This window comes from Bos mutus, chromosome 24 (assembly GCF_027580195.1).
Source record: "Bos mutus isolate GX-2022 chromosome 24, NWIPB_WYAK_1.1, whole genome shotgun sequence".
Taxonomy (NCBI): domain Eukaryota; kingdom Metazoa; phylum Chordata; class Mammalia; order Artiodactyla; family Bovidae; genus Bos; species Bos mutus.
The window spans coordinates 57,903,194-57,930,941 of NC_091640.1; the positions used below are offsets into that span (position 1 = coordinate 57,903,194).

The 27,748-nt window shown below is 42.3% G+C and overlaps 1 protein-coding gene across 2 annotated transcripts in view; it reads left to right on the forward strand.

The window, feature by feature from the left end:
- The window catches only part of MALT1 (MALT1 paracaspase), a 69,909-nt gene that overhangs the window by 21,880 nt on the left and 20,281 nt on the right, over positions 1-27,748 (forward strand). Inside the window, exons 3-10 of one of the 2 annotated variants that reach the window (XM_070361964.1) lie at positions 3,218-3,339; positions 7,436-7,595; positions 9,090-9,268; positions 9,694-9,790; positions 10,376-10,408; positions 13,415-13,441; positions 15,347-15,379; positions 23,076-23,279. In XM_070361964.1, coding sequence (XP_070218065.1) covers positions 3,218-3,339; positions 7,436-7,595; positions 9,090-9,268; positions 9,694-9,790; positions 10,376-10,408; positions 13,415-13,441; positions 15,347-15,379; positions 23,076-23,279 — 855 coding nt within the window. The remainder of the gene's footprint in view (positions 1-3,217; positions 3,340-7,435; positions 7,596-9,089; positions 9,269-9,693; positions 9,791-10,375; positions 10,409-13,414; positions 13,442-15,346; positions 15,380-23,075; positions 23,280-27,748) is intronic. The other variant, XM_070361965.1, reaches the window with a different exon arrangement.

The window sequence follows — 27,748 nt, forward strand, 5'->3', positions numbered from 1 at the left end:
CTGTTCCACTGTGCCAAGCACTGTTCTAGGCATCAGGTGAACCGATGACTAAGACAAGAACCTCTGATTGAGTTGGTGAGACAGTAAGAAACGAGACTTCAGGTGATGAGTGCAGTGAAGCCCACAAAGCTGGGAGACTATCATAGAGAAAGAGGGTGGGGGCTTACCCATCAAGAGACCTTTCCCAGAACTGCTGAAGACCTGGATGTTAAAACTGTCTGCCATGAGACACTGGGGGTCAGGGGAGAAATCCGGCAGAGAACTGGGAAGCAAAAAGGCAGGAAAGAGCTTGTCTTCTGGAGGAAAGAAGTCTGCATCACTGGAGCGTGGTGGGCAAGGAGCTGGCAGGACGAGGGCAGAGGGTTCCGTTCACAGAGGGCCTTGTTGGCCACATAAGGAGCTTGGGTCATATTCTAGGTGCAGTCGGAGGTCCAAAGAGGGTTTTTAATCAGGAGAGCTGTGGATCAATTTGTTTTAAAAAGATATTGAGCTGCTGGTTGGAAGTAAGGAAAGAACGTTAGCAGATTGTGGCAACAGTCAGGAGGGACGGTGGCTTGGATTGAGATCATGGCGTGGGAGATGGTGAGACGTGGGAAAGCCTAGCTGACAGGACTTGCAGCTGAATTACGCGTGGAGAAGAAGGGAGTGTGCGGAGGGTCTGTCATGAGTCACTGGAGGCCCGGGGCTGGCTGAGACCTGGTCTGTCCTCCCTGAGACGGGGAAGCCTGGGGGGTCTAGGAGGCGCGGAGGCTCTGTGTCCCGAGGGCTTGGGGACAGCACATCCGAGGTGGCTGTAAGGCACCCTCATTTTAAAGCCAATTTAGCTACAATGCCTAGATTTATAGTTCAAATTTATACTCGTTCCCTTCTGTTGTTTTTGCAACTTTTTTTCTTCCCTCTCTTATCATACTTAAACGTTGGAAATGAGAATCCTTGCGTCTTAAAGTTGTAAGTCTCTCCTGGCAGTTGAACAGTATATGCGAGCGTTAAAATATAGTGTGTGAATTTTCTGGCTTAAGTAAGAGTGCTCATCCCATTTTCTGACTTCAACATATACTTTCCTACTAACATGGATAACAGAATTCAGGAAAGCTGTTACGTCAGCCATCCTGTGCCCAGTTGGCATCCACATAAAGGATGAATGAATATGAAAGCTTTTCCTTGGCAGGAGTTTAAAATTTTTTTTTTTTTTTTTTTTTGAGAGGCCCTGCTGTATTTACTGATTTTCCAGAGTTTCTCCAGACCCTCAGATATGACAGGAATGCAATAAATGTTTACTCGTTTTGAATTTTGGTTTTATTCAATGTCTTTCCTGCATGGATTTCACATGCCTGTTTTGTCTTATATACTGTTCTTCCCCTTGAGAGTTTAGTACCTTTCATGTATTAAGATTGCTGTTCTTTAGGTCTGTCTCCTCTTCAGTGGTAATCTTGTTTTGATCATTTGCATTACTGGGTTGTAGAAGAAAAAGATATGAGATCATGTTCAGGATATGTGAGGAAAAATAAAAATAGGTGCGGGAAAGTATGTTTTATAAGTTTTAATGATGATTTCTCCTTTCTGAAAGCCAGCTGGGCTTCCCAGGTGGTGCTAGTAGTGAAGAAACCGCCTGCCAATGTAGGAGACATGAGACGTGGGTTTGATCCCTGGGTCTGGAAGATCCCCTGGAGGAGGGCATGGCAACCCACTCCAGTTTTCTTACCAGGAGAATCCCATGGACAGAGGAGCCTAGCGGGCTACAGTCCATAGGGTCGCAAAGAGTTGGACACGACTGAAGTGATTTAGCACAAAAGCCAAGATTTATGTGTTAAAACCCTGGCAAGTGTGAAATGTCCTAGCCTTGGTTCCTTCAGTTATCTGCTGCTGCATAACAAATTATCCAAGACTGAGAATTTTCAAATCACCATCCACTGATTATCTCGGAGTTTCTGAGGGCAGGAATCCAGGAGTGTTGAGCCGCTGGTTTTGACTCAGCGTCTCTCATGAGGTGACAGTCCAGCCATCGGCCGGGGCTGCAGCTATCTGAAGGTCCAAATAGGGCTTGGCGATCCTCTCCTCACATGGTTCGTGCACGTGGGTGCTGGCAGGAGGCCCGCATTGCTTTCCTTACCGCCCAGGCCTCTGCAGAGCCGCGCAGGTGTCCCCGGGGACTCTCATCGGGCTTCCCCAGAGGGAGTGATTGAGAGAGAGGGAGGGGGAGGCATTCCATTATTGACTCCAGGATTCTTGACAAGAAGCTCTTCTCAGAAGTTTTCCATGTTTGGGGAATTCCCTGGCGATCCAGTGGTTCGATCTCCAGACTTCCACTGCTGAGGCCCCAGGTCAGGGAACTAAGATCCCACAAGCCATGTGGCACACCCCCTACCCCGCAAAAAGAAAAAGTTTTCCAGGTTTTGATGCTGGTAGTCATTTCTCAGATGAGAAATGTTTGCATCACATGTATCAAATTTTTATGGGGCTCTTCTGTTTCTCTGCCTTTCTGCTTACAGAATAGTTTTATTTTAATGCTAAACCATAGCATTGGAATTCTTCCCCCCCCCCCCCAGTGGACCAGTTTTTTTTTTTTAAGTCTTTATTGAATCTGTCACAACATTGCTTCCGTTTTATGTTTCATCTTTTCTGGCCAGGAGCCACATGGGATCTCAGTTCCCCCAAGCAGGCGTCTAACGCACATGCCCTGGATTACAGGGTAAAGCCTTAACCCCTGGTCCTCCAGGGAATGTCTTTTGAAGACATTTCAATGGCATTTAAACTCGCACTTGTCTTACAAAACCATGCCCCTACCTGAGTTGAAGTGCTGACCGTATAAGCACTTGTGATCAAGTAGTACCAGAGCTGGCCCTGAGAGCGCATCCTGACTGCTCCCTCAGACAGTTACTAAAGGCACATCCTGATTTCAGAGGCGTTAGGACGTGGAAAAAATATTTCTCAGAACTGAAGAAATACAGTGAAAAGTTTTCACCCCCAGTCGTCAGGGCTGAGGGGGATGTGGTCGATCAAAGTCTTCTGCAGGTGAGTTTCTTTCCTCCTGGTTTTACAGAGCCTGGAACTCACAGACTCACCATCTGATGGGGAAGAGATCTGAATAAGTGATTTATAGCAAGAATGAATATGCAGGTTATTTCCAAAATATTTCTTTTTTTGGTTTCAGAAACATAAACAAGGAAAGCCCCTCTTCTCTGATTCTATTTATATAACTTCTTTTTTTTTTTTTAAGGAATAAAGATCACTGTAAACCCCGAATCCAAAGCAGTCTTGGCAGGACAGTTTGTGAAGCTGTGTTGCCGGGCAACTGGACATCCTTTTGTACAATATCAATGGTTCAAAATGAATAAAGAGGTAATTTTAATGTCTTTTAAATGTCTTTTAATTCCTCTGTAAAAAGAAGAGAGATTAATGCTGGGAAAGATTGAAGACAGGAGGAGAAGGGGGCAACAGAGAATGAGATGGTTGGATGGCATCACCAACTCAATGGAGCTGAGTTTGAGCAATCTCCAAGAGATAGTGAAAGACAGGGAAGCCTGGCGTGCTGCAGTCCATGGGGTTGCACACAGCTGAGTGAACAACAACAAAAAAGAGAGAAAAAGAAAATTAGTTAACCTTACTGTCTTTAATATATTTATAGGAATTTTGTTAAAGGGCCTGATAGGTCCTTGTTAAAGGGTCAGTGTTATTACTGATGCATTCAATAATCATTACTTTTTAAGCAGTAATAAGATCAGTTCTGTATTCTGAAAACTGTGGAAAATCAGGAGTACCTGGGGCAAAAATATTAGTAAACGGGAAACATCACCAATACCTTCTGACATAGATATACAGAATTCTTTACAACAGATTGTTCCAATCATAATCTTTAAGAGGATTTCAAAGCAGCATGAAAGGCAGTATTGTTTTTAGCATTCCACATAACTATTATATCAAAAGATTTAGGCTTTGATGGTAGTTTCTGAAGTAAAATTCAGGTTGGTAGAGAGAGACATTTGTTCCTTTCGTGAAAGGATTATATCCCTGAGCACGGAACAAATAATTTAAATTTGCATATTGAAATTCTCTTTTCTTAAACAGTCTTTGAAAGGACTTCCCTGGTGGTCCGGTGGTTAAGACACCAGACTCCAAATGCGTGAGGTACAAGTTCAGTCCCTGGTCAGGAAACTATGATCCCACATGCTGTGCAGTGAGGCCAATTTTAAAAGTAACGATGATAAAAAAGTCACTAAACGTTCTTTGAGCCACTCCGCCGCTGGGGGTTTCTCAGTGGTCCGGCCGTCGAGCTCCACTCTTGCGAGCTTCTCTCTTCTCCCTCATCCACCCACCTCCTTGCCTGCCCTCCAGATGGCACCTTGAAACTCCATTATTCTTTTCAGCCTGTGAGTCACATAACCAAACTTTCTTCTCAACTCAACACTAAAACTCCATTTGCAAATACGAATTTAAGCTCAAGAGTTGTTCCAAAATGACGTTCTTTCCTCTGATGGGGTCACCCTGTGCCTCAGAAGAAGCATGGGGATTTGTACAGCTTTTAATATCTGTCACTCACACCCGGGTGAGCCAGGGTAGCTGTGAACCGCAGCGATGGGACTGGGCGGGCGCCAGTGGCAGACAGGCCTGTGCTGGGCGCTTGACTGTCAGGAGCCCCTCACATTCCTATCGCTGGGCGTTGAGCGCCTGACTGAGAGGACGTTTTACGTGCCTAGGCTCTCGAGGGGTGGTAACTGAAGTCACTTTTACCATAGCTCTCAACTGCAGAGTGGCTTTCATTTCAGTGAATGCCTTTGAGGAAGAAATCATGGGCAGATCTTACTATGGTAAGTAATGGGTTGGCCAAAGAGGTCGTTTGGGTTTTTCCATAAGGTGTCACAGGAAAAGCCCAAGGAGCTGTTTGGCCACCCCGTACATCACGTGTGAACTGTGTCCTGATTTTGGGAAGGGGAGAAACTGAGGAGAAGAGGCGTGCCCACTGGATTTGAAGAGCTATGATGGGTTCTAAGGCTCTCACCAGTCGAGTTCTGTCTCAACCCTTAGATTCATAGTCTGATACAGGAGGCATTCGTCTCACAACCACTTGTGGGGCACCTGTCCGGGTTCTAAGGCCCAGATGGTGAAGCCTGACACCCAAGGGCCCTGCCCCCTCCTCTGGGGACAGACAGGGAGCAAATGAGATAACTGTGAGTTAAGAGCTGTAGAAGATAAGCAGGGTGAGACCAAGGGAGACGACACTCAAGGTCTTAAACAGGAGAAGTAACGGGAGGCTTTATGTTCTTAAAGCACGAGCATGCTGCTTCCTTTTAGTCTGTGTTTATTTCTCTGCACCGGGTCTTAGTTGCGGCATGTGGGACCTAGTTCCCTCACCAGGGATCGGACCCAGGCCCCCTGCACTGGGAGAGCAGAGTCGTAGCCCCTGGGCCACCAGGCAAGTCCCCCAGCTTCACTACTTAAATGGAAGCAAGAGCATAACAAAAAGACCAGTTACCTAATGCCTACACTAGACTGGAAATAGCAGTGGTGTGAGCTCGGACAGGGCAGGGGAGACGGAGCAGCGTGGGTGCGTTGCTTTATTTTAGAGACAGGGCTCATCGGATCTGGTGGGCTAAATGGGGAGGGAGCCCGAGGGGAGAGGCACAGAGCCCAAGGATGACCCTAGATGTTTCACTCCAGCCTCTGGGGACCTCTTATATACTGAGGTATTGGAGACTGGGAGAGGAAGAGATTCAGGGTGAAAAGTCAAGAGTGTGGTTTCAGACCCATGAAGTTTGACGTGCCTATTCATGTCTGAATGCATCTAAGTCAGCTTGGATACCCCTGGAGGCGACACTGAAAGTGTGTGTAGCAGAGGAGGCAGCAGTAGAGAGACTAAGAAGAATTCGCAAGAGAAGACAGAGCATGACCAGGAGAGGATGGTCGGAAGCCCCTGGGAAAGTATTTCAGGAAGAAAAGGGTGGTCAGCATTTCCAGTGCTGCTGAGAGGTGTACGGGTCCAGGGCAGGATATGTGGGATTTTGTTTGTTTGTTTAAGATATAAAGGTACTAGAAGATGTTTTTGAGAGTGCTCTAATAAAAGAGATGCTAAAGTAGAGAAAATTAAAGGAGCAAGTCCAGAGGGAATCAAATTGTCAGAGAGGAAAATACTTTTCCTCTGCCCTCTCATGTTCTGTCCCTGGGAGCCAGTGAATCAACTGACAGAATACAGATTGAGAAGAGAAAATTTATTCATGTGGGAACTTACAAAAGCAGTAGTTCCATGCTGGGTTAAAGTTACAGGAAAGGGATGAGAAAGAAAGAGCCTCTACAGGAAGAAACATGGGTTTCTTTAGTAAATACGTACAGAGGGGTTTCTGGGAGAATAGAGAAGGAAATGGCAACCCACTCCAGTGTTCTTGCCTGGAGAATCCCAGGGACGGGGGAGCCTGGTGGGCTGCCATCTATGGGGTCGCACAGAGTCGGACACGACTGAAGCGACTTAGCAGCAGCAGCAGCTGGAAGAGGAGAGATTCCTATCTGAAGTCAGTGGCTGAGAGGAGTGGGGTTGCAGGAGAGAGGAAGTACCCAGGACTGTTCTAGTAGGAAAGCAGACTAGGTGGGTTCATGTGGGAGGGTGGGCAGGCAGTGCTCAGGGCAGTCTCCATCCCAGCTGTCAGATCCTGAGCAAAACGGCCTTGCTCTGGTGCTGGTTCTGAGAAGAGAGCGAGCTGAATTCAGTTGGTTGGGGCTTGGAGGGGGGAGTGTGTTAAAGTCCTTTGCAAGGGGGCCCCTGTATAAGGAGGCACCTGGTGAAACCTTGGCAATATGCCAGAGTTGGATGGTGGTGGTAAATTGATGGGAGCAGCTGAGATGACCCAAGCCCGGGAGGAAGGCTTGGGATACCCCTGAATGGCCAGTCCTTCCTGTCACCAACAGGCTTCCCATAGCTCTTTACTTCCCAGGCCTTGGGAGAAGTGTGCCGTCAAGGCCTCTACCCTCCGATAAAACTCTGCAGGTGAGAGACTGGGTCTCGGTAAAACTTGCTCATATGCTCGCAGCTAATTTGATCAGAGCTGAGATGTGCAGCCAGGCCTGACTTTCCGTGATCTCTTTACTTCTTCATGGTATGGCTACTGAGCTCATGAATGTTGTGGTTCTCAAGCCTGTAAATACTAATGATCAAACAATTTTAAAGGACAGAATAGACACTTCACTGTTGGTGAGTTTTTGAAAGATATATGGGATAGAGCTTAACTGTCTGGTTAACAGATTTGTAAAAGACTGGATTTCAATGACTTCAGTCCTAAATTATTCAACATGTTATTGTTTGCTTCGTAAGGAACATAAATTTTAGAACGAGGAGAAAAAAGATACACTTCTCAAAGCTCCCAGGAAATCATACACTTTGCACAGCACAGTTTATAAGGCGTATTTTGACGAGTCATTCACTTTTACCCTCGTGTTGATTCTTCCACAGATCCCGAATGGAAATGCATCAGAACTTGTTTTTAACACAGTGCATGTAAAAGATGCAGGCTTTTATGTCTGTCGAGTTAATAATAATTTCACCTTTGAATTTAGCCAGTGGTCACAGCTGGATGTTTGCGATATCACAGAAGTAACAGAAAGCTTCCAGAGTAAGTGATAAATTGAGTGCTGGGATGGGAATTGCCTCTTTTGAGTTTTACTTTAAATGTTTGCCTTTAAATCATTTCAAAGTATCAAAGCCAGCACTCCCCAATACAATGTGTATGTGCTTCCCCTGGTGTGATGTCACCAGTCGTTGAGATTTTATCCCATGTGTTTTGATTCTTTTTCTGTATGGATGGATGAACAGACAGACAAAGAGAGACATGCAGATGTTTGGGGATAAAATGGCCTTTCTCAATCTGGCCCTGCTGCCGACCTCTGAAAACTTGCCACCTTTCATGGGTCTGAATGTTGTGGTCTCTGGTTTTGGAGGAGAAAAGAAATCTAATGCAATCTTGGTCACTTTTGAGTTCCTTTCTACACTGTGTTTTTTTCTCCCTATTTATTGTGTTACTTCTAAAAAGTTGTGTCATGGAATAAAGTCCGTCTGTAGAGTTGATCCTGGCGTGGCAGGGCTTACAGTGTATCAGTCACTGCAGTGCAGCCTTCCATCCAGCCAGTTTTCCCCTCTTTGCCCGTCCGCTTTTTAGTTCAGTAACCGGTATTGATCAAGGAAGAACCCTAAGGTCTTCTGAAGAGTAGCCGTCGGGTATTATTTTATTTGTTCGCACACACAGTCAGGAACCACGTCTGTTGTTTTTGCCAGACAAGCAGCATGAGGGAAACAGACTTTTGTCACCGACTGTGTCTTCCACTCTTCTCAGTTTAGCTTCCCCACACCTGAGCAAAGTCTCTAGAAACAGTCATGATTCATTAAGAGAGTGGTTTATAGATTTGTAGAATATTTCTGTGCATGTAATGAACTTTCATGTTTATGAATAGAATATTGTTCATTCAACAAATATTATTGATCACCTGCAATGTGCTAGACACAGAATTTCATTGTTTCCACATCTCATTGACAAGCCCTCTTTCCTCAAGGCTCTTAAAGACTGACAGATGAGCCTTCAATAAAAAATGCTTTCTGATATCTGCCTTGGAAAGAAATGCTAGGGATAACCCATCCATATTTATTCAGTGCTAATTGCAAAACTCCTGATTTCAAAAAGGCAAGTAAAATCAAACAGCGGAACATAGAACTTTCTGTTTTTAACATGAATGTCACTCAAGATGTTAAGTCCTTTGCTCTACCAAACATGGCTAAGCACATTCAGAAACCACATAAACTATTTTCCCCTCTTAAATATATAGTGCATGCTAATACTTTGAGAAGTTTTGCAGTAAAGAAATCTGTCTAACTTTGTTTAACCCAGAATGTTCTAAACTTATTTGTCCATAGCATCCTTTATCCATAGAACATCTCTTAATATTTCTAGAAGTGCAACAGTTTTCTGAAATATCATTTGGGAGATTCTATTAAAGATTGTGGGGAAAAAAAAATGAAGGATGAACTTGAAAGCATTTTTTTTTTAATTAAAGTTTTAAAAGGTTTTTTTAACTTAGAGCTTTTATGTTCATTGCTATTTTTCTTTTAATTTAAGGCAGTTGGGATGGCATCTCTGAATCCAAGTTGCAAATCTGTGTTGAACCAAAGTCCCAAAAGCTGATGCCTGGCAGCACGTTGATCTTACAGTGTGTGGCTGTCGGAAGCCCCATTCCTCAGTACCAGTGGTTCAAAAATGAATCACGATTAACACACGAGACAAAAAAGCTATACATGGTAGGAAGTTGGTCTCGGGGACATTTGGGGTGGTTAATATGGAAATAAATAGTATAATGAAAAATCACAGTGAATAGTGATTCATATTTGGGGTGTTTTCAAGTTTTTTTTTTTTTTTCAAGATCTTTATTATCCAGTATTAATTGATTCTTATATTTACAAAAGGGCTAGAACACCGTGCCAGCCCATATGTAAGTGCTTACCTGAAAGGTGTCAACTAGTGTCGCATCAGACTCACTACCGTTAGAGTCGTTGTATTATTTGCTTGCTAGTACTTGACCTAATGTAATGAATGGAAAAAATGGAGGAAAGTCTGCAATGTTCAGTTTTGTAGGGTTTAAAAAAATAATAATAATTTTCTCCAAGCCATTTTAAATTAAAATTAAAGAGTCAGTCAATATGTGCATGTTCTGATACTGATTTAGGTACCTTATGTGGATTTGGAGCATCAAGGAACCTACTGGTGTCGTGTATACAATGATCGAGAGAGTCAAGACAGCAAGAAAGTAGACGTCATCGTAGGTAAGCAGTCCCACTCAGGGTTTTGACCAGTGGAGCTATATAAGATGAAGTATACTGAGCAGTGGAAATTTTATTCACCCATTCTATTTAATGGTATGTTAAGCATCTGGAATTATTTTTGCTTAAATAGAAATTTGAGAGAATGCATCCTAAATTAATAATGAGGATTCACACATAAAGAACAGAAAAGAACCAAAAAAGATTATTTATTTAGATCTTTTTAGTTTTTTATAGTTTATATTAAACATTTATGGCAAAAAATGTATTCTGAGCTTTAGCTAAAAAAAACCCTGGGTTTAATGGAAAAAGGTTTTTAATAAAACATTATTAAATAAACAAACATCACAGACATGCAGAATGATTATTAATCAACAGTGCCACTTACGAAATACATAATTTGGGAGTTGGTTCTGTTTCAGCTTCATGCATGTAGTGATGTTGTTAATAGTAGGAGATACTGATGCAATTGATACGTATGTTGGTTTGCCAACATATTTCTATGATATTTATCTCTGTTTGCTTGATGACCGCCCTTCCTAAGATCATGAATCACAATGTATTCACATTTGTTTTCTCTGGAACAAGGAAGAACAGATGAGGCAGTGGAATGCACTGAAGGTAGCGTAATCCTTTGGTTTGAAAGCAAATATCCTGCATGCTGGTTCATCTTGGGATTGGTGGAGTGCCCTGGCCTACTGAGTGCAGTGATGGAAAAAATACTGGCTATAAGAAAAGATTTTAATGCAAGGATACTGTATCTTAGTCTTCAAGGGTTCATAAATTGCTCCAGACACTATTCAATTGACACATTATTAAAATAACTAATTTCCAACAATATCTTACGGATAGTGAACAGTGTGATTAATTCTTAATTTCATTTTTGTCTTCATAAAATTTAAAAAAATACATGGCTATCCTGTCATGGATAGTTGTTTAGATTATTTTATCTATCTGTTTGCCATGATAAAATGCCTCTCAAATGCAAACGTAATTTCTATAACAGTTTCAGGACTGGAGATTTATTGTTTAATGCATTTTTTTATGTAATAATAAGTATACTGTTTTAATATAAGTTTATAAGATCCATTCTTTGATGTTATAAGACTGTAGATTAAGGTATCATGTCACCTTTACCATACTACACAGAGAACTGCAAGTTATTTTAACATAAACTCCAAATTCTTTTGATTAACCAAAGCCTTATACATAAGTTGTAATGAGTAAATTTTCAAGCTTAAGTTGCCTGCCCTGCTGTGGTGCCACACTGTTTTGCAAAATGAGATTTATGGATAGCAAAGTATTTTTTCAATTTCTGCCTCTTTAACCTGTTATAAACATCTTTGGCTCTACTTGGGCAAAGTAAGAAAATAATGTCGCCTCTTATGTTTCTTGGTTTCCCTGTCCTTTGTATTGCTATGGTGTCACTCTGAAGTTCTGAAATTACTATTTTCATCCCAATCTTAGTTGTCAAAAAGAATTCTCTAGCATAAGGGTGCACTGTAATCCCGTGGTCTGTGGGCCCTGCATGAGGGAATCTTTGTAAAGAGATCCTAAACAGACTCCTCTTCCTTCTTTTTCACCTAATTGCATGATTTTTAAAATCTCCTAACACTGCAGACCTCTAAGAAAAAGAGTAAACTAGTATCGCTGGTTTCAGGGTGATGCGTGTCGGTTACCTCCTAGCTGGTTTTTTACCTGCAAGAATCTCCCTACAATTTTGCAGCGGTGAACATACTACTAGATAATAGTTTTCAAGTAAATCTGTTATTAAATTACTCCCAAAATTTCAGATGGAAAAATTAGATCCAACTTTTCTTTCTAAAAAAATCTGCAGCGTTGAGGCATTTTATAGTTGGTGGATGGGCACACAGCAGCGATGTCCTACAACATACCTTATCTTTTTTTACCTGTAGAACCTGATGTGATCTGTTTAATTTTATGTGCTTTGTTACAGATCCCTGATTGGGACAGAGGGTAGGGGTTCAATAGGTGGGACTCAGGGTTTCTTTTTAAGGGCAGTGAAAACACTCTGACAGTTGTAGTGGTGAATACATGTGTGCAAGTTTTAGATCATTTAGGAGGTCAGAGGAGGGGAGGCCCAGGATGGAATGAGAATACAACAAAAAACCTAAACCTGGACTTCTCAGGTGGTCCTGCGGTTAAGAACCCACCTGTCAATGCAGGGGACACAGGTCCGATCCCTGGTCCAGGGAGATCCCAGATGCCTCGGAGCAACTCAGCCTGTGCGCCACGACTGCTGAGCCTTGCTCTAGAGCCCATGAGCCACACCAGAGAAAGCCCTCGTGCAGCAACGAATGAAGACTCAGCACAGCCGGATAATAAGAATCTGAGCCTCACTGACTATAGGATGGAAGAACAGGTGCTGGCCTGAGTACCTGGGAAGGAGTGAACACAGAAGATGGAAGAAATTGTACATGGCCCCATACTGTAGCAAATACCACTATGTAGTTGGTTTTATATCACAGAAATTACTGCACATTTTATGAGTAGTATAGCATTTGTAATTTATTGTGAATGTTAACTTTTATCTTCATAAAATTTGTAAAGGAAAAATAGGTAGCTGTAATGTCATAGGTATTTGCTTAGATGATTCTCTCCCTCCATTAGCCAGAGGCTGTGTGCTGTGTGTAGTCACTCAGTCTTGTCTGACTCTGCAGCCCTACAGACTGTAGCCCACCAGGCTCCTCTGTCCGTGGAATTCTCCAGGCAAGAATACTGGAGTGGATTGCCATGCCCTCCTCCAGGGGATCTTCCCAACCCAGCGATCGAACCCATGTCTCCAACATTGCAGGCAGATTCTTTACCATCTTAGCCACCAAGGGGCTACAGATTAACAATTCTGAAACCACAATACCTTTAAAAACACATTCCACCAGTCTAACATAAGATATCTCCCGATTTAGAGACATTCCACAAAATACCTTACCTTATCGGTAATCCTCAAAGTGGTCAAGGTTATTAAAAACAAGGAGGGTCTGAGAAACTGTCACAGCAAAGAGAAGCCCAAGGAAACACAAGTAAATGTGACGTGGTGTCCTGAACAGGGTCCTGGAACAAAAAAAGAACATTAATGGTTCATTAACTGTGACAAATATGCCTTCCTAACGTCAGACGTTAAAAATAGGGAAAGTAGGTGGGTGTATGCAGAAACTCTGCACTGTCCTCTAAATAGTTCTGTACATCTTAAACTGTTCTAAACTCGTTTATTTTTAAAAATATCATTTGAGGTTTTTAATTAGTTTCAAGAAGTGTATAGTTGAGGCCATAGACAAACCTGTCTCTTGATTGTTTTTGTCCCATAATTAGCCAGAACATCTACAAAACTTTGATCAAATTAAAGATGAGTCTGTTTAGCTTTTTGTCATTTGATGAACATAGGAATAGCTTAGGAGTCCTAACTGATGTCCACAACAGCATACTCCCCTCCTCACAATGTGCATGACTTCTCATTTAAGGCATTTAAAAAGTTCTAACCTGATAAAACATTGTAACATGATTTAATAGCACAGAGTCAACTTCTTTGATCAGTCTTCCTATATACACTAAATTGGCAGTTAAATTATTTAAAGATTATTTCATCTGTTTTCTCTTATTTTATTTTAGATGAATTGACTAATCTCGGGCATCCTGGTGAGTAATGCAAACATAAAACACTCATTTTAGAGTTCCAGGTTATTGAATGCAGTAACTTAAAAAGACACTAGCAGTATTCTCTTGCTGTAGCAGTACTAGTGGGGTTTTTTTCCCCTTGATTGACATATCATAATTTAGGGTTGAAATCAGTACTTAACATGAAGTTCAATTTCATGCAAGTGAAAATATTAAAAAGACCCTAAATTGTAAGACTGTAGGGTAGAAAAATAAATATACTGAGGCAATATAAAATATCAGTGTATTTCTTTATCATTGTGAATGACTATAAATAAAGAAGGCAGCTAAATGGAGAAGTGCATGAAATTAATTTGAGAGCCAAGAAGCAGCCTATGAAAAAGTGGCAGGAGTTCCACTTCTGAGCTCGCCAGACCCCTGGGTCCCCGTTCAGAGCTGCTCAGACATTGAACATGTCTGAACTAGTTGGGTGGGTGTCTGTATCTGAAGTAAAACCACTGTCAGTGGGGACTGTTGATGCTCTGCAAACGAGTGGTTGATCATTGGCCATGAAGAGACTAATAGTTGGCAGGAATATTTATCATTCTTTGGCCAATTTTGTGAGAACCGATTTCTGAACAAGTTAAGCTAAAGAGCAGACTTGCCTGAGATAAAAGGCATAGTAATCGTGAAGGCAGAGGGCCTGAGTCCGAAAGGCACTGAGGGAACCTCTGACTCTGTTTGAAAATGAAACCTCGAGAGAGTGGGATCAGACGGGAGCTACATCAGTTAATATTTGTAGCGATCCCTCTTATTTCTTGATGTGTTATTTCTCGTTGTTGTCATGCCATAACTAGTTTGCTTAGTTTTGTGCCTATGTTTCATTACTAAACATCTCTTCTTGTGAGCGATGGTTGGGCTGTGCTGATTACTATAAGCCCACGAAACAAAGCAGAAGGGCCCTGTTACCAGGGTGTCATTCCTGCGGGGCCAGCCTCGAGCTCCAGGAAACCTCCGTGAGATTTGCTTCAAACACTCAAAACTAAGTGATTTTGGAACAGCCATCCTCGTCTTGTAGCTGATTGCCTCTCTTGACTTGGTTAGAATTCCCCTTTTCCTAAATGTGTCTGTTATTTCATGCTCTTCAGTGAGCATCTTGAAAAGCTATTTCAGGAAAACTTTTGCATACCAACAGCACTAAGCTTCTGAAATTTCCCCAACCTTTTTCATTATATCCTTGCTCCCCAAGAATTAGAAACACCAAAGCATGTAAGAAAAAACTGAATATATTTTCAGTGGACTCTTAGAGCATATATATTATTAAAAATGCAAACACTTACCCTGTCTATAGCAAGAGACACGTGACCATCTGAAGTCCATCTTCCCCAGCGTGTCTTCCTGCATGGTCCCTGAGAGTTGGAGGTATTTCATATTATGTATAGATGATGGCAAAGAACATGACCATGGAATGAGATCTCCTAGCTTGCTAACACCGGGCAAGTGACTCAGTCTTTTTCTGTCTCAGACTCCTTACCTATATAATGGAGGTAATAGCAGTATATACCTCACAAAGTGTGGTTGTTAAAATCAGTTATATTTACAACACATGCAACAGTCCCAGGCCAGCATTCAGTAAATGTTAACCGTTCCTGCTGCTCTTCATGGCCACCACCAACTGTTTTCAGGCTGTAATTTCTACCTAACATGTTAAAGAGAATCACCCTCAGCTGTAGCAATCTGTTACCAGAGCCATTCCCTGCCCCTGATTCCAGCTCCCATCCAGGTACAAGTTTTTAATCAGGAACCTGAAAACCTCAAAACCATGAACCAGCTGTAACCACTCTGCCTTTCGCTGTACTGCCGATGGGACTGTCACTGTTTCCTCTAACCTCGGAGATGTGTCATGGGGACCAACTCGCTTATCTTTTTGTTTTTATCTTTCTGTAGATAATCAAGAGCAAACAGTTGACCAACCTTTGGGTAAGTAGAGCTTTAAAACGCTTGAAAATGAAAGTGTTAGTCACTCAGTTGTGTCCCCCTCTTTGTGACCCATGGACTATAACCCTCCGGGTGCCTCTGTCCAAGGGATTCTCCAGGCAAGAATACTGGAGTGGGTAGCAGTTTCCTTCTCCAAGGGATCTTCCTGATCCAGGGATCTAACCCAGGTCTCCCACATTGCAGGCGGATTCTTTACCATCTAAGCCACCAGGAAAGCCCTGTAACCAAATATAATTGTAGCATACAACTCTTTTATGGGGCTTATGAAGGGATTTGAGACTTTTAAAATTGACAACTTGTATAAATATTTGAATAACATGTTTTATTTTGGGTATTTATAAAAGAAAGTATAGAATAGGAGACTTTGAAAAGATTATGAGGGACTTCCCTGGTGGTCCAGTGGCTAAGACTTCATGCTCCCAATGCAGAGGGCCTGGGTTCAATCCCTGGTCAGGGAACTAGATCCCACACGCTGCAATGAAAGTTTTCGTGCCACTACTAAGACCCATCACAGCCACATAAATACATTTTTTAAATAAGATAAATAAAAAGATTGTGAATTCAAAAAAAAATAAATAGATAAAAAGATTATGAATTCAGTTTCTGAGACCAGGTCAGCTTCTGTGGAGTGATTTCTGGTTTGGCAATGTGCAAAAAAATAAACATAAAAGCAGAAAGAAGCATGTGTAGGTCACACAGAAGCGACTAATACTGTATCTTGGTGGGGTTAGAGGTTAGGAAAGCACCTGAGAGGTTGCTATAGCAGTTCTGCATGTTGAAGGATGAATAGGAGAAGGGCCTTCCAGACAGAGGAAACGTGAAATCCTAAAGAAACGTCGTAGAGAAAGAAGACAGGGTGTCTGTTGTATTGGGGAAGTTGCGAGTAACACACCATGCCCACAGGGCGGCAGTCCTCAGCCTTTTTGGCACCAGGGACCTGTTTCGTGGAAGACAGTTTTCCTATGGACTGGAGGTGGGGGCATGGTTTGGGAATGAGTCAAGCACATTATGCTTATTATGCATTTCGTTTCTATTATTATTACATCTGCTGCACCTCAGATCATCTGGCATTAGATCCTGGAGGTTGGGGACCCCTGCTCTAGAGCAGGAAGAGCAGGAACTTAGAGAAGCAGATTAAGACCAGGTCGTGAGGAGCCCCATTTCTCAGACAAGCCACTGGAAGGAAGCTTTGAAAGAGGGGTGAGCTTGTCCCTCCAAAAGACCAGTCTTGTATCAGTGTATAGAAAATGAACTGGAAGGGAGACATTGTTTAAGTTAAGAGAAAAATTGAGACTGTTGCAATAGTCCAGATAAAGAGATGATGAGACTCTAAACCAGGCTAGTACCAAGTCAATGCAGAAGAAGACAGAGCAGGTTCAGGAGACCTTGAGATGATGGGATCGGTAAGCTGTTTTCATCACCTCACTCTAGGGTACAAAAAGTACAGAGGCGTCACCATGCCCGCTCAGATTCGTACTTGGGCCACTAGGCAGGTGGTCGTACAGCCCACTGGGTTAGAGAGCACAGGATCGAAAGCAAGATTCAAACAGCAGCGGACTCTTATTTTGGCCTAACCAGTTTGAGGTGTTTGTGTCTTGTCTAGGCAGAGGTACACAGCAGGCATTTGCACACATGGGTCTGGAACTCTAAGGAGAGGCCAGGCTCGGAGACACAGTCAGCAGCATCGTCAGCATGGAGGTGAAGGCTGACAGCACGGAGGGGAGCTTCCATGGGACTGTTCAGGCTGTGGAGAAAGGGCACTAACTGCGGGAGGGGTCCCGCACAGTGGCTTCAGACAGAATCAGCTGTCACTGATCAGACAGCATATACAAATTCAGGTTTATAAGTTCTCTCAAAAATGGTAGCTTTAGAGTGACAGCTGTAGGCTGTGACTAAATAGTAGCTGTCCCCTTCAAGGGGCATATGGCCCCCTGTTTTCCTGTCCTGTAATATTCTCAGTCTACTTCACTCTCTCCTCTCCTCCCCCACCTGTGGTCTCACCAGGTAATTTACTTTCTTTGCACGGTGGCTGAGTCCCCAGACCGGAAGCTCTCAGGACTTCTTAAGATTTAGACCCAGAACTGGCAGAGTGTCCCACTATATTATGCTCAGACAGGGTCACAGGGAAGCCCAGACTCAGAGCCAGAGACAGGGGCAGAGTGAGGGGCCTCACTGCCTAAGGAGGCCATGAGGGGCTACCCTCGGGGGCCGTCTCTCACCACAGCTCGAAGGGCAGCCGGGACTAGAGTACCAATGGCTTTGTCACCAGACTAAGGAGCTTGGGCTTTATTTTGAAGGACGTAGAAAGGCGAAGATCTGACGCATGGGACCAACAAGGACTGTCTGCTCACTCACTCAGAGTTGGTGTCAGGGCTCAGTCACCGATAGATGGCCAGAGGCTCTTTATTTAACAGATGCTGACGGAGCGCTCAGTGTTACCAGGTCCTTCTCCAGCTGCTAATAAACATTAACTCATTTTTGGATGAAATGAGTAGCACACTATTAGAATAATCAGACGGGGAATTAATGGTGTAACTTGTACCAGAGTTTAAGCAATACATTTCATTAAGCTTTAGAAGATGTCTAGGATCATACAGTGAAAATATCTTTCTGAAGTGGTTTTATTCTGTTGCTTAATCAGCTGGTGTCTGTGTTCCCTTTTTCCAGTGAATGGTATGTGTTCAAGAAGTTGTGGGTGGCTCTTACAGTAAATGTTTTTCTACAGAAAGTTTCATTTATTTTTAATCACTTGAAAACCCATCATAAGTTGCTTATATAGTTGTTATTTTGAAGTTTTCTTTGATTCCTTACTCTTATCTCCTCAACTTCAAATTTTACTGTTTCTTTCTCTGTCATGTCTCTGACTTTTTCTTTCCCTTTCTACTACTAATTCCTGGAACCAGACTTTGTCATCTCCTATTTCGGCCACCGCAGTCTACTTCTCTGTTCTAAATCCACCCCAGTTCAACTATCGTTCAGGAACTGTTTTGCAAGTAGAGTGGGCAAGGTAAGTTACTGACCCATCATCTCTATTACCAAACTCAAGAAGATGCCTCAAGACATTTTAGGAACTAAGCATTAAAATTATCATTGGGGGACTCCCTGGAGGTCCATTGGTTAAGACTCTGCACTTTCAATGCAGGAGGGGCAGCTTCGATCCCTGGTCGGGGAATGAAGATCCCACATTATCACTGGGGAAAAGTTTTTGAAGAGTTGTGGTCAATTACTGATACATAGCTTTTAGGCCCCATGGTTCTCGAGTGGCTAAACCCTTGCATCTGTGTACTGTACCAAGTGTCCCTTCCAAACAGATGACAAAAGCAGTGATCTTAGCAGGAGCAGCCTGCATGCTTAGTCTAACAACTGTTTCCTCCCCTCTAAAGACCCCGGTGATTTTTTTCAGTTACATATCTCATAACTTTTTTCTGCCAGTAGAACTTAGTGTAGGATATATACTAAATTGTCATAATATCCCAGTGTAAGATATATACTAAATTGTCATAATATCCCACCAAGAAATCCGCTGTACAACACAGACTCTTTACTCTGAGAATCTCACTGGGAGGCCCCTGGTTGGGGCTATAATGGTGAAAGGCCGGAACCCCAGGCTCCAGCTCCCCTCACTGAGGAGCAGGTTGAACTGAGTCTGAGTCCATCAGTATATTAAGATTGGTTCTGAACTCTGATAATGGGCTAATGGGCTCAGAAAACAATGCTCTGAAATATTTCTGTGGATTAGCCAGCTAATGTCTTGGTATATAGTGGGTAAATTAGTGTAACAGTACATTTCTAGTTTATTTAAGAAGAAACTTAAAAAAAAAAGGAAATACAGGTGATAATAAATCTTATACTGCCTCCTAACTGAAATCCACCCTGAGTATTCTTTTTTTTTTTTTTTTTTTTGAGTTTTAAAATGAAAGACAGTAGAGGCTTTATGACTGAATTTGCCTATTAAAATAGTCTTGAAAAACTGGCCTTTTCTTTGGGATAGGAGAAGAGATTATCATTTGTACCAGACTTAAAGTGACTTTTATTGAATCAGAAATGTGGCTTAAGTATTGTTTAATTTTTTTTTTTTAATGTGTGCACTCAAAAGAATAGGCAGTTTGCAAGGTATCTCTGAAAATGTGAATATAGAACAAAGATACCAGACAAAGGAAATTCTCTGGCAGTCCAGTAGTTAGGACTCCACACTTTCACTGCTGAGGGCCTGGGGTTCAATCCCTGGTTGGGGAACTAAGAATGTGCAAACTGCATGGTGAGGCCAAAAAAAAAAAAGTATTTGAGTCTTCTCACAAAGTGGGGTATTTTGCCACGTTGAGGGAGTCACTGTCTTTGAGTTGGTTCTAATTTTTCTCCAGACCTTGTTTAACCCTCGACCTTAGTGTGGAAAAGGAAGAAATTCCAAAGAGATTTTTGGTGACATTCAGTTCAGTCCAGTTCAGTTGCTCAGTCGTGTCCGACTCTTTGCGACCCCCTGAATCGCAGCACACCAGGCCTCCCTGTCCATCACCAACTCCCAGAGTTCACTCAAATTCACGTCCATTGAGTCAGTGATGCCATCCAGCCATCTCATCCTCTGTCGTCCCCTTCTCCTCCTGCCCCCAATCCCTCCCAGCATCAGAGTCTTTTCCAATGAGTCAACTCTTCGCATGAGGTGGCCAAAGTACTGGAGTTTTTAGCATCATTCCTTCCAAAGAAATCCCAGGGCTGATCTCCTTCAGAATGGACTGGTTGGATCTCCTTGCAGTCCAAGGGACTCTCAAGAGTCTTCTCCAACACCACAGTTCAAAAACATCAATTCTTCGGTGCTCAGCTTTCTTCACAGTCCAACTCTAACATCCATACATGACCACTGGGAAAACCATAGCCTTGACTAGACAGACCTTTGTTGGCAAAGTAATGTCTCTGCTTTTTAATATGCAATCTAGGTTGCTCATAACTTTCCTTCTAAGGAGTAAGCATCTTTTAATTTCATGGCTGCAGTCACCATCTGCAGTGATTTTGGAGCCCCCAAAAATAAAAGTCTGACACTGTTCCCACTGTTTCCCCATCTATTTCCCATGAAGCGATGGGACCAGATGCCATGATCTTCGTTTTCTGAATGTTGAGCTTTAAGCCAACTTTTTCACTCTCCACTTTCACTTTCATGAAGAGGCTTTTGAGTTCCTCTTCACTTTCTGCCATAAGGGTGGTGTCATCTGCATATCTGAGGTTATTGATATTTCTCCCGGCAGTCTTGATTCCAGCTTGTGCTTCTTCCAGCCCAGTGTTTCTCATGATGTACTCTGCATATAAGTTGAATAAGCAGAGTGACAATATATAGCCTTGACGTACTCCTTTTCCTATTTGGAACCAGTCTGTTGTTCCATGTCCAATTCTAACTGTTGCTTCCTGACCTACATACAGGTTTCTCAAGAGGCAGGTCAGGTGGTCTGGTTTCCTACCTCTTTCAGAATTTTCCACAGTTTGTTGTGATCCACACAGTCAAAGGCTTTGGCATAGTCAGTAAAGCAGAAATAGATGTTTTTCTGGAACTCTCTTGCTTTTTTCCATGATCCAGCAGATGTTGGCAATTTGATCTCTGGTTCCTCTGCCTTTTCTAAATCTAGCTTGAACATCTGGAAGTTCACAGTTCACATATTTCTGAAGCCCGGCTTGGAGAATTTTGAGCATTACTTTACTAGTGTGTGAGATGAGTGCAATTGTGCGGTAGTTTGAGCATTCTTTGGCATTGCCTTTCTTTCGGACTGGAATGAAAACTGACCTTTTCCAGTCCTGTGGCCACTGCTGAGTTTTCCAAATTTGCTGGCATCTTGAGTGCAGCACTTTCACAGCATCATCTTTCAGAATTTGAAATAGCTCAACTGGAATTCCATCACCTCTACTAGCTTTGTTCATAGTGATGCTTTCTAAGGCCCACTTGACTTCACATTCCAAGATGTCAGGCTCTAGGTGAGTGATCACACCATCGTGATTATCTGGGTCGTGAAGATCTTTTTTGTACAGTTCTTCTGTGTATTCTTGCCACCTCTTCTTAATATCTTCTGCTTCTGTTAGGTCCATACCATTTATGTCCTTTTTCGAGCCCATCTTTGCATGAAATGTCCCCTTGGTATCTCTAATTTTCTTGCAGAGATTCAAGAGGGTGTGGCTGGGGCTGCCGCACCCTCCTGTTACACCTTCTCCACTGCTTCCTGCTGTTTCCATCACAGATTTAGACCCCAGTGTGTGCTGGACACACCCTGCTGCCAGCCCTCGAGAGAAACCTCAGATTTCTCGTATCATGCACAGTCTCAAGTCTACTTTTAACTCCACCCCCGCTAGCAAGAGTACAGTTCTGAAGACCTCTTAAGCACTAGACTATGCTCAGCCTTCCACAACTCTTTTGGACAAGCTGTATACCAAATAAAGCCAGCTGATACTTTTAAAGGCACAGGTGTGCATCTTTTTAGGCTTCCCAGGTGATTCAGTAGTTAAAGAATTGCCTGCCGATGCAGGAGATGTGGGTTTGATCCCTGGGTCAGGAAGATCACCCAGAGGAGGAAATGGCAACCCACTCTAGTATTCTTGCCTGGAGAAACCCGTGGACAGAGGAGTCTGGTGTGGCTGCAGGTGATGGGGTCGCAAAGATTCGGATATGACTGAGCACACAACACGTGGATCTTTTTGCCCCTTACGACAGAAAAGCTCTTTCTATGAGACCACGTCTTTAGCAAAGCCTCAGTTCACTAACGGAGAAGGCAGTGGCACCCCACTCCAGTACTCTTGCCTGGAAAATCCCATGGATGGAGGAGCCTGGTAGGCTGTAGTCCATGGGGTCGCTAGGAGTCGGACCCAACTGAGCGACTTCACTTTCATTTTCCACTTTCATGCATTGGAGAAGGAAATGGCAACCCACTCCAGTGTTCTTGCCTGGAAAATCCCAGGGACGGGGAGCCTGGTGGGCTGCCGTCTATGGGGTTGCACAGAGTCGGACACGACTGAAGTGACTTAGCAGCAGCAGTTCACTAAGGTCAGAAAATGAACTACTAAGATAGTCATACAAAAATGCTTCACACCGCCCTGAGGCAGCCACATCTCACCCAAATGGGAGGTTTTTTTTAAAAAAGAAGCGAAGAGGAGACAGTACAGCAACAGAAAATAGAGAATGCAGGGTTTGTTAAGCTCTGCTCTCTGTCTTTGGTTTCCCCTCACCTGCTCTGATGGGAACTCTTCTCGTCCCTCGTTTCGGTATTCCTTTTGTTTCTGGCCTCTTCCGTTTTGTTTCTGGCCTCTTCTGTTATCAGTAGAACAGAATTTAATTTGATAGGAACCCAATTCCAAACATTTTTTATTTAAATTTGCTCTAAAAGTCTATACTGAGCATTCTTTCCTTCTTTTATAAATCAGTAAAAGTATTACTGTAATGTTAGTTACTGTTCGCTTCATGTACAGTTAGTATCCTTTGCCTGATTTTCCAAAGCATCAATTAAGTTGAATTTCAGTTGTTTGACTCACCAGTTTCTGTATTCCTCAGTAGAGTGCATTGGTCTACTACATAAAGTGATAGCCTAGCTCTAAAATGAAATAAAATGAAGAAATCTTATCTGTAAAGCCTTCTTTTTTTGCGTTTTGTTTTTAAACTTTATATCCTCCTTTAAATGTCTCCCCCTCCTCCTCTTTTTTTTTTTAACAGCAAAGGACAAGGTTGCTCTTTTGATAGGAAATATGAATTATTGGGAGCATCCCAAGCTTAAAGCTCCTTTGGTGGATGTGTATGAATTGACCAACTTGTTAAGACAGCTAGATTTCAAAGTCGTTTCACTGTTGGATCTTACTGAATATGAGATGCGTAACGCCGTGGATGAATTTTTACTGCTTTTAGACAAAGGAGTCTATGGTAAGATACTTATCATCTTCGCTTTTGTAATTATCCCCTTGTCTTTTTGTTGTACAAGTTAGGTTGAGAATTGAAAAGCAGAGAAAGGCATGGCAAATGGACTGTTGAAAAGTTTTATTCTTGTAATAGAAGATGGATTTGATCTTCATTCCTTAGTTCCATGTGACTAATTAACTTAATGTCTTTACTTTCACGTCTCAAAACAGTGTTGTTCTTAGTAGAATTCTCAACCTATCTTACGTGATTTTGTTTCATTGACTACAAGAGCTACAGTAAAGTTCAGTGACCAGATAGCAAATTGTATATTCATATATGTAAAATACTAATATGCATGTGTGTGTGTGGAGTATAAAAAGTTGTACCCGAATGTACATTCCACATGTTTTCTTCTGTTTTCTAACTATTGCATGGTATTTTCTGGCCTTTTAGTGGGAACTAAAATTTAACAAGGAAATATTGATGAGTGAGACATATGAGAACAATCAGTAAACTAAAGTCCTACCCAGATACAGTTAAAGATGAAAGTGTTAATTGCTCAGTTGTGTCCGACTCTTTGCGACGAAATGGACTATAGCCCTCCAGGCTCCTCTGTCCATGAACTTCTCCAGTCAAGAGTACTGGAATGGGTAGCCATTTCCTTCTCCAGAGGATCTTCCCGACCCAGGGATCAAACCCAGGTCTGCAGCATTGCAGGCAGATTGTTTACCATCTGAGCCGCCCGGGAAGCCCAGGTTAAAGATGGACCTCCACAAGAATACTAACAGTAAATTTTTTTTAATGTTTTTTCTCATTCTTTCATTTAAATATATTAAGAACACTACATTTATGGTAAAGATTCTTTAAAGAGAGAGTATGCTGTCAGTAATAAGCCGTTTCTTTGGTGATTTTCTTTTAATGGGCATAGCCACAAGTATGGGAAGCCAGCTGTCACTCTCAGCTGCATTTCTCAGAGCTGTGCTCCCTTCGATGTTGTATAATAACATCCAGCTGCCAGGAAAGTAACATTTCCAGACCTGCTGTCAGGATGCCATGCTAAACCAAATTGATTTGGCTTCTATATCTTTCCAGTTACTTTACTTCAATAATTCCTTTATTTAGCCTTTTTACTTCTAATTAGACTAATATGAGGCAAACTTGATAGAATTGCTAAAGGTTCTCAAAGTAGAAGTTTTTTTTTTTAATTAAACAAAGATGAATAATTTTTAATGATAAAAGGTACAATTCACAAAGAAGATAGACATCATTAGACACCTAACAACAAAGAAACAAAGATACTCAAAGTAGAATTTTTAATGGAAGAAAAAACTAACTTCTTTCAAGATTTAGCACATTACTGTATATAGGATGGGGGAAAATCTTAAAATCTCAGTAAGTTTTAAATGAGTTTCTTCTTAAGTACCAAGGATTACAGTTGCTACGCAAGTGAATCAGCAAAGTAAATATCTCAGATTTGGGACTTCAACATTATTCTGATGTTTTAACAATGTAATCTTAATTCATGAGCATATAAAGTAATGACTCTGAGAATCCATTTTTCTTATGAAAATGATAGAATATACAATACAAATGTGCCCCTGTGGTACTTGATTTATAGTTTTAGTCTCTAATAAGGTGGTTAGTTGATTAATTTTATATTACATAATTTATCTCAGTTGTTAAGTGCATAGATGGCTTAAACAGGAAAAGGCTTCTAAAACTTTCCCAGAGGTAATGAGGTGCAAGGAAAAAATATTTACCAATTTGGGTTTTGAGATTGGTGAAGTATTTTAAGAGTTAAGGAATTATATGAAGAATTATGAATTTGATTATTTATTGTAATTTCTTATTAGCATTATTACCTTGGCTTTAAATTCTTTTTAGCTTTTTAAATCAAAACTTAAAAATAAAATCAAAACTTAAATTTTAATTGCCCCTGGAAACTTGAGAACCAGAAATATTAAAAGTTCTAGTAAGAAGAGTTTATCTTATGCTGAAGCTTTGCCCCAAAATAAAAACATCAACTTGAAATATAGAGTAAAGAGGCCCGGGTTCGATCCCAAGTCAGGGAACTAGATCCCACATAACACAACAAAGATTCAGTGCAGCCAAATAAAAATAAATATATATTTTTTTAAAAAGCTAGAAAAATGTTTAAATACGACTGATTCATGTCTTAACAGGGTGGTTGCATAATATTTTGAAGTATTGTGAATATCCCAAACACCAGACACATCTGCTTTCAATGTAAGTGTGGCAGAGGCCAGAGGGCATAGGCATGTTCCCTGGGCTGTGCCCTCACGTCCAGCTGGCAGCCCCGGGGACCAGGAGTACTTTGGGGGGCAGGGGAGGCAGAGCTAGAGCCACAGGAGTTTCAGAAGAGCAGTGTCAGTGTGGAAAGCATGGGCACTGAAGTTTATGCCCTTCTGTATTATACTGCCCTTGGGTTTGTGAAGGAAATAAAAATTAGCAGAACAGAATATGTAATTCAGTTTTTAAACATATATAAGCACTAAAAACACAAGCTAGAAACAGGAATAACTGACCTATTTGTTACCTATCCTTGAAGATAAATAAGGATAAAGATTTCAGTTATATAAATAAGCTGCTGCTGCTGCTGCTAAGTCGTTTCAGTCGTGTCCAACTCTGTGCAACCCCATAGACGGCAGCCCACCAGGTTCCCCCGTCCCTGGGATTCTCCAGGCAAGAACACTGGAGTGGGTTGCCATTTCCTTCTCCAATGCATGAAAGTGAAAAGTGAAAGTGAAGTCGCTCAGTCGTGTCTGACTCTTAGTGACCCCATGGACTGCAGCCTACCAGGCTCCTCCATCCATGGGATTTTCCAGGCAAGAGTACTGGAGTGGGGTGCCATCGCCTTCTCCAATATAGATAAGCTAGGATGGAGTAAGTCCTTGGCTTAGTGTCCACCCCACCTAACACTTGTCTACATTCATCACCTGCTGCAGCTGAGCTGTGCTTCAATAGAAAAGAAGGTTCAAGGAACCTGGCTAGAATAGGGCCAAAGCCTCACTCACGCTGGAACCACTAGCGTCAGTGTAGCTCAGGGGTTAAGCAGCAGACCCAACAGTCACGAACCCTGGACTCAACACTCTGGCTTTTCTGCTCACTCGCTATGTGTCTGTGACCAAGTTACTTCACTTTCCTAAGCCAGAAAGGATGTATACAATGGATAGACAAGTTAATGCGGTTGTTACAGGACAAGTAAGATAAAATAACCAGCCACATATCTGGCATGCTAAAGCCTCGAAATACTGTAGCTGTTGTTGTCGTAGTTTGCTGAGTTCAGATTTTCCTTCACGAATAGGGGATTTGGATAACATTCCACTTCAGGCCTCAATAGAGAAATTGACTTTTATCTCTTATTATGTATTAAGGTTCAGCCTAAGATTTCATCGGGGGAAAAAAAGGAGTTTTTAAAGAGATGGCATGGTGAGATCGTGGAAATACCAGTACACCGACATTTTTTATTTTCTGAGAGTAACGTTACCTTGAAAGCCAGCAGAAGGTTGTAAGGAGACAGCATAACCTAGCGCAGCAGCTGATCCAGCTGGCAGCTCACTTCTGGGAGTGCCCCTTATTAGTCTGTGAAGTGGGTGAGCTGTCGAACGCTTCCGTGTCTCAGCTTCCGCATCTGTAGGGCGGCAGCGACGACATCTGCTGCCTCACTATGAGGCACGTGTCGTGGGACGCCTGTGAGCTTGTTGAGGTAAAGCTCGGGCTTCCAGCAGTGCCTGATGTGTTCGAGTAACCGCTCTGCAGGTCGCTGGTGGTGGCGACGCTCACGTTCCAATAAAAGCCCCGTGCCAAGTGCACGGCAGCGCCACTCAAGCGGGAAAGCCTTCCATTTAAGCAACTGTGTTCTCTGTAGACAAAAAATAAGTCTCTCTGACAGACTGTAACCTTGGAAATCATATTCCCAAGAAATAAAATTCCTAAAAGATCTATTTTATAAGGTTTTATTTCTAACCCCATTGAATTCTTTGACATTTTAAAAGAGATCCGTTTTGTCCTTCTATCCTTGAGTAATAAGAGTGGTTTAAATGTACAAATAGTACTAGAGATGGAATTTTTAAAATACAATGATTTGGCCTAGTTATTTTACATAAAAATGCTTACCCTCCTGCAGTATAATTTGTGTGTAGACTTTGATACAAAATGCTTATTACATTTGTCATGAATTGCTCTGTGGTGATCAAACGGTATTTTGTTGTCAGTGCCTTTTCAGTGATGGCAGACCTGGGCATACAGCATTGAAACACTGGACCACACCTAGCTTTTCCTGCATGAGGGAGGCTAAACCCTCCCTCCCTTGAAGTTGCTTTTGCTCCCAAGTCAAGCCTTGCTGAAGCCAGATGTGTTAAATGACACAATGGGAGCCCGCCAGGCTCCTCTGGCCATGGGATTCTCCAGGCAAGAATACTGGAGTGGGTAGCCGTTCCCTTCTGCAGGGCATCTTCTCAACCCAGGGATCG